The 6,779-nt window shown below is 62.0% G+C and overlaps 1 protein-coding gene across 1 annotated transcript in view; it reads left to right on the top strand.

Annotated features, from left to right (window-relative positions):
* Positions 1-1,191: 1,191 nt before the first annotated feature.
* Positions 1,192-6,779, top strand: part of HDAC4 (histone deacetylase 4) — a 108,282-nt gene continuing 102,694 nt past the window's right edge. The window contains exon 1 of the mRNA XM_045294467.1: positions 1,192-1,290. Within this exon, the coding sequence (XP_045150402.1) occupies positions 1,269-1,290 (22 nt within the window). The 5' untranslated portion in view covers positions 1,192-1,268. The remainder of the gene's footprint in view (positions 1,291-6,779) is intronic.

Below are 6,779 nucleotides of genomic sequence, written 5' to 3'. Positions count from 1 at the left end.
AGGCCGCCTGTCAGCTCGTAAGCACACAGACACAGGGTTTGTCTCAGATTGCGGCAGTGCGCATGGTTTAAATGCCTTCTCCTGGTGGGCTTGTGGTGCTCCTGCAGCAGACCAGGAGCTGAGAAAATGGTGATCAGGAGGAAGGTGGAGGCGGGATCCAATGAGAGGGAAAATTAATGTTGAAATCTGTGATCACACCTCTGTAAAGGAGGGTGTCTGGGGATAGGGGCTGGGAGCGAGGAGGTGAACGGAAAGCCATTCGGGCAAGTGGGGTGGGGATCCAGGAGATGGCTCTCTTAGAAACAGCCCCGTGTGGCTCAAGTAGAACAGGTGTGCGTTTTCACAGCAATGTTGTATCTTATAACATACCTTAGTCACAGTAGAACAGGATCCTGCCCCATCAAACAATGTCACTTAAACACAGCAGGATTACATTTCACAAGGCGTCGCGGCTCAAACAGAGCCGCTTCTTAAGCTGAGGGATCCCAGGCGACACAGTGGTTCAGTGCTGGGCCACTAACCAAGACACGGGCAGTTGGCACAGCTGACCCTTGGAGCAGGATGCGGCTGTGGGCTTCTGTGAGCACTACAGCTGTGGGGACCCTCTGGGCGGCCCAGCTCGGGAGTCAAAAGTGGGCTTGCTGGCAGTGATGGGGGCGCTTGGTTTTCCCTGTGGCTGGGGGATGGCCTGCCACTTCCTCTCCGAAGCCTCCGTAAAGTCAGGGATCGCCTGGAAGGCCAGTGGTTGTGGCCCCTGAGCAGAGTTGTGGCCGCCGTGTGGACCTTAAGCCACAGCTGGCCTTCTATGGGGATAGTTTGGACAGTCAGGACTGGAGGAGGCAGGCGCTGCCCTGACCTGGACATGGTGTTGAGCCTGACCCCTGTGCCCGCGGGCAGAGGGGAGCACTGCTGTCATGTCGTGGACCAGCAGGAGCCCCCGGGACTCAGCTGTAGAGCTTGCTCACCCACAGGGCTGGACTCAGGCTCACTGCAGCTCCTCAGGCACAGCCCATGCTTCCCGATGAGCTGCCTGCCCCTGCGCCCACCCAGGTTCACCCAGGGGCATCAGAGACCCCAGGCCCACCCTAACGATTGCTTCCTTCTGCGCCCACCCAGGTCCACGGAAGACCTCCACAGCCCTGTGCTGCTTGCCGACGGGACGCGTCCTGACCGCCCCCCATCCTCTGCACGCGCATGTGTGACCTGTGTCGGCGCACCCAGGAGCCGCTTCCCTGCGTGTGCTGCGCCGTTCTGAACGGTTCTGAGCAATGAGCTCCCAAAGCCACCCAGGTAAGGAGGCGCCCGAGGTGGGGCCACGGGCCTGCGGCACGTGTGGAGTTGGGGTACTGGCCTCCCTGCTGGGGGTTGTCGCCTTTGTGAGGGAACAGTTGGACCCACCTCAAGGGGCTCTGGGAGAGCCTCCCAGGCGTGTGCTGAGCGGGACTGATGTGGAGGATTCCTGGGGCCCGCAGAGCAGTGGCCTCTAGAGGCCATGGTGTGTGGCCGGGGCAGTCAGTGGCATTTGCCGTGTCTTGGTGGACGTGTGATTGGGGGCAGGGGTCTTGGCAGTCCTGGTTCTGGAGTTGCTGCAAAGAGGTTGGATTTGCCCGCATCGCTGCTGCACGGCTAGAAGAGAGCCCCTGGTGGTGCCATGGGTTAAGCTCCCCTCCCAGGGTAGGGCCCTACGGAGTAGACACTCCCTGAGTCCAGAGTGGTAACCGCCCCCCCACAAGAGATGAGAGAAGCTCCCCAAAGTGAAGGTCCTGGGTGATACCCCCAAGAGCAGAGCCCCTCCTGGGAGGGCTGATCCCCAGAGGGGGGGCTTCCCAGAGCCCAGGTAGACCCCCCCATGGAGGCCCCCTCCCTTTGGGCATGGCGGTGGCCTGTGTTGCAGGAGTGACAGGAACAGGGCTGGCTGCCAGTGGCCTGTCCTCCTGCGGGCGGGCGGGCCAGCAGAGTGTCCAGCAGGCTGCCATTCTCCCCGGCCGGTGCCAGCCACGGTCCTGCTCATACTGTGCTCGTTCCTCTCTGGTACCACATGTGCAGGGTCTTGATCTGCTTTTTAAAGACACGTGCGGGCGCCGGCTTCCCGGGAAGTCACTGCCCCTCCTCCCATCAGCACAGCACAGGCTGCACCATGGACCCCGGGGTGTTGGGGTTCAGGGGTCGGTGCAGCTGCTGTCGTGAGATGTCAGGTCCTGGGAGACCCCGCTGACACCAGCCACCCACACCCAAGCCTGAGCTCTCTCCATCCCACTCAGAGTGACCCTGCAGGGTGGAAAAGGAGGCCCGCACTCTCTGAGGGGTTGTGAGCCACTCCTGCTGAAACTGGCACCTCACCCGCAGGGTCTCCCCTTTGTCCCCTCTCGTGGGACCATCCTGGACTGCCGCCCGGTGTCCGGTGTTGGCGAATGGCCCTGGGTCCCGGGCCTGAGGGGAAGGCAGGCTGGCAAGCAGCTGTCACCTGACGGCAACTCTGGCAGTCTAGCCTGTGACGGGACTCTGATCACTGTGGACACTGGGTGGTGGCCGGGCCCGCTCTCTGAGGGGCATGCGTGTCTCCACATGCAGGCTGAGAGGTGAGGGCCTGCCCTGTGTGGCGCCCACGCCGGCCTTCCTCCCACAGGTGTGTTCAGACCCGTCTCTCTGTCTGTGTGTCTGTCTCCAGCCCCGCTTGTCCGTGGATGTGCCTCACTCTGTGTGGGTCTCCCTGCACGTAGTGTGGCACCATCGGTGTGCAGACCCAATCCACGTTGGCGAGGCTCTCTGCTGGAGAGGGGGCAGGAGGTGGATTTATGGGTCAGTGGCTACACTCGTCTACACATCGTCGCCTGACCGTCAAATCTTGGGGTACCCTCCTCACCATGGCCGCCAGGATGTGTCTTCTATGACCAGAGCCCCGCCTCTCAGGGGAGAGAGTTAGTCCACGTGCTGGGGGATTCGTGCCGGAAGTTACTGCATCCAGGGGCCTCCAGCCTGGGGGTGCAGCAAAGTCCTGCGCACCCACCTGGGCATCTGGAGAGAAAACAAGCCCTTCTTCCATTCTCCCGTCCCTGGTCTCAAGGGGTCTGAATGTGGACACTGTCCCGTGGTGTTTGTGGTCGCTCTGTGGGTGACCTCGGGCTACTCACTGCCAGGTCAACAGTTCGAAACCCTCCGCCGGAGGAGAAGGCTTCTCACGCTCCCAAAGGTCTGCAGCCACGGGCCCTGGGGGCAGCTGTGAGTTGGAGGGATCGGATGGCAGTGGGTCTTGCTTTGGGAACGAGGATGAAGGAAACGCAGGAGCCCTGGCGGCGCCGTGGGCTGCAGAGCGGGCTGCTAACCACAAGGTCTGCAGTTCTAAACCACCAGCCACTCCTCAGGAGGAAGACGAGGCATCCTACTCCCACCAAGGGCAGCAGTCTCAGCGTCTCGCAGGGGCAGCTCACCCGTCCTAGGGCCACTGCCCATCCGTCAGCCTTGGCGCAATGGCAGGGGGTGAGCGGGGTGACAAGGATCCGTTCACTTCACTCCTCCATGGTTTTACGTGGCTTCCAGGAAAGGGGCGGAGTGTTCTGTCACCATTCTAGGTCCGCCGTGTTCTGCGTATATTCTTAGCCGTGTGGGGCTGACATAGTTGAGTGTTTTCGTTTTGTTTTGCTTTCTGTCAGTTCCTAACAAAGAGTGCTGGTGCTCTGGGCAGTCTTTGGTTTGTTGATCCGCATGCAGTCCCATCTCTCTGCCACTCCTTACGGCCATGCGACCCCACGCCCGCTTTGCCCTCTGGGTGTCCCTGCCTTCGGCGCTCTGGTCCGTGGCTCCTGTTTTCGTGAGCTGGCGTGGGGGTGCAGCTGTGGGACCCAGAGTAGGTGTCACCTCCCCGTGAGTGGGGCATTATTATACCGCTGACGTTTGTGGGGTCACTGGTGGGCCTGGTCTCATGCTGCTGCCTTGTGCCCCCCCCCCCTCCCCGTTCCCCTTGTGTGTGTGTGTCACTGCCCCCTGCCAGCCCTCAGTGGGCCAGTGATGGTCTCCAGAGACCAGACAGAGCTGGCCTGGTGCTGTCAGGGGCAAGACTGCCTCCAGTCTGAGCCTCGAGCCCCAGCGCACCTCTGCTGGTCACCTGGAGCCAGGGGAGCACGTCCACCTCTCTACTCCCAGGTTGTCTCTGAGGTCTGCCCTGAGTTGCCCGCGGTGCCTCCCCACGGTGCCCCTGTTGTGTGGGCCTGCATCAGCTTCCTGCTGCTCCGGCCCCTCACTCGCTGCTGATGGAGCTGCCGCCTGCAGGGTGGGTTCTTTCATTGGTTGACTTGGGTGTGCCTCCAACGGGCCACCCCTCCAAGCGTCCGTCCTGGTGCCAATCTGCTCGTGTGCCTGTGGAGGCCAAGGCTTTGGGCAGGCTGGGCCCCAGGTTTCTCACTATGCTTGGGCGTCGCTACTCGGGCCTCCTGCCCCCACCTAGGGAGGCGCCTCGGGTCCTGCCTCGGCCTCCTGGTCCCAGCTGGCCGTTTGCTGGACCTCCCTCTCCTGGCTGGTCTCCACGGTGCCCCCTTCACCTCACAGTGGGAGCGCCCGCTTGGAGTCCCCTCGGGGCTGAGCTGCACACGACGGTTTTATTGCCTGTCCCGCTGGACTTTGCCAAACCAGGCCTGCTGCTCTGACGCAAAAGCTGCCTCCCTGGCCGGTTTCTGTCTCCGAGGAGGGACTTCTGGGGAGAGGCGGGAGCACTGGGCGGGGCCAGGCTCCACACAGCTGGCTGGGCACCCCTGCTCCTGCAGCATGGCCCGCAGGGGCAGACGAGAGTCACAGGATAGAGCCCAGGGCCTGGGCCCTGTCGAGGGCACTGGGACCCTTCCCTGTCCCCCACACTCCCTGATGTCACGGACTTTGCCGGGGTCTGAGTGTGCCTGGGAGGGTGGCCACCTGGCACCCCAGCCACCCCCACCCCTCCATCGGCCCGGCCTCACTGCCCTGAGATGGATTTGAGGACAGATATTCCAGCCTTTGGGGTCATTTCTGGAAGTTTCTAGGACACATCCGAGGCCGGGTACATGTTGGTCTTGGCAGAGTGCTGGCCTGTGGGGCCATCAGATGGCCTGTCCCCCGGCAGCGTGGTAAGAAGCCAGCCAAGTGTCAGCTAAAAACAGAACAATGAGTCTAGGGAAGCTGGCAGACACGGTGCCTCTCGTCACCTCCAGGAGCCTTGTGGCCATGGGTGCCGCCGAGGCAGTCACTGTGTGGCGGGGGCATGTGTAGCATGGGGGTGTGGCACAGACACTACTTGTGGCAGACACTGTGTGGCATGGGCCTCGTGTGGCACAGACACCATGTGGTGCAGGCACTGTGTGCCGTGGGAGTGTGCCAGGCACCACATGGAGCAGACGTTGTGTGGCGTGGGCCTCATGTGGCACGGGCGCCACTCGGGGCAGACATTGTGTGCCGTGGGCCGTGTGTGGCTCAGGCTCCCTGTGGTAGGGCCCGGGGGTCATGGGTGTGGTGTGGGGAAGGAGCTGTGCGATGTAGACTCAGGGTCCGTGTCTGATCCTGCTCTTTCTGTACCCACCTTGGGCAGGCTGCCGGCCACAGCAAAGAGATGGTGAGGGGCACCTGGGGGCAGGGCTAGGTGGGGCAGGTGGGCAGGGCAGTGCCTCTCGGGGGGAGAGTCCGGGGTGCTGAATGGCATCAGGAGATTGGAAGAGTTTCATTGCCGAGTGAGGCTGAAAACTCTCCAGGAGCAGCCCCTGCAGGTGCTGGCCGTTCAGCCCCGCAACGTGGGCCAGGACACGGTGGTTCAGTCCAGTTTATTCTGACCCATGGCGACTGTCATGGGCTGGCCCGTGCCGCTCAGAATCTGCGTCCTCGGGCCACCTGTTTGGAGGTTGTGCAATGACGTAACTCCCCTCCCACCTCACGGCGATGTGAGCCGGTGCTATCGCCCACCAGTTGTGTGCGGTGGTGGCGGCTAGTTAGGACGTTACTGAGGGTGAGTCTGGGTGAGGGTGGGGTGCATCCTAGAAAGAGGAGAGGAGGGAGGAGCCAGCAGAGAGAGACTGTGTCCTACGACCACAAAGAAAGACGAGCTGGGTGCAGGGCACATCCTTTGGGCCCAGGGTCCCTGTGCTGGGACCCTCCTAGACCCGGGGGAGATGCGTGCCAGGACACACAGAGCCTTCTGAGGGACGCCGGCCAGAGGCTGGCAGGAGACAGGTGTTGATGTCACCACCTTTGTGGCGAGCCTGGTTCTGGAGTCAGCTGAGTTTCCTTGGAGACCCTCGGGTGGAATTGGGTCTTGTGGTGACCAGGCCCTGCTCCAGGCTCTGGGTTTCAGCACAGAGTCCAGGTGGAGCAGCGGATTCTGCATTTCCATCCTCAGGCAGATTTACAAAAAAGTGGGCAACAGCTTCGTTCAGAACAGGAACGTGCCCCATGAGCATGCGCAGGGGCACCTGGCTGTGAGCCTGTCCCGTGGGTGTCAGGTCCTCACACTGCCTCGCTGGAACCCGACAGAGCCTGGATGTGGCTGGGGTGGGGTGGGGGGCGTCAGGTGCTTCTCACTCCAGGTCATTCTCACGGTCATCTCATCATCACCCCAGAAGGGAGGACAAGCACGGTGTTTCTTTCTCAGACACGTGTGCATACGGTGGAGTCTTAGAGATGTGAGAAGGAGTTAAGGCAAATTGGACACATGCAGCACAGAGAGTGGTGGAAATGCCCGGCTGTCTGGAGTGCCTGATGCTGTGGATGTGCAGGTGGTGCTGATGGTGATGGTGGTGGTGGTGGTGGTGGTGGTGGTGGTGGTG

Source organism: Echinops telfairi, unplaced genomic scaffold (genome assembly GCF_000313985.2).
Source record: "Echinops telfairi isolate 266 unplaced genomic scaffold, ASM31398v2 ScPeMD7_3;HRSCAF=10, whole genome shotgun sequence".
Lineage (NCBI taxonomy): Eukaryota > Metazoa > Chordata > Mammalia > Afrosoricida > Tenrecidae > Echinops > Echinops telfairi.
The sequence above is the reverse complement of the archived record's forward strand: the minus strand, read 5'-3'. Positions and strand labels throughout refer to the sequence as shown.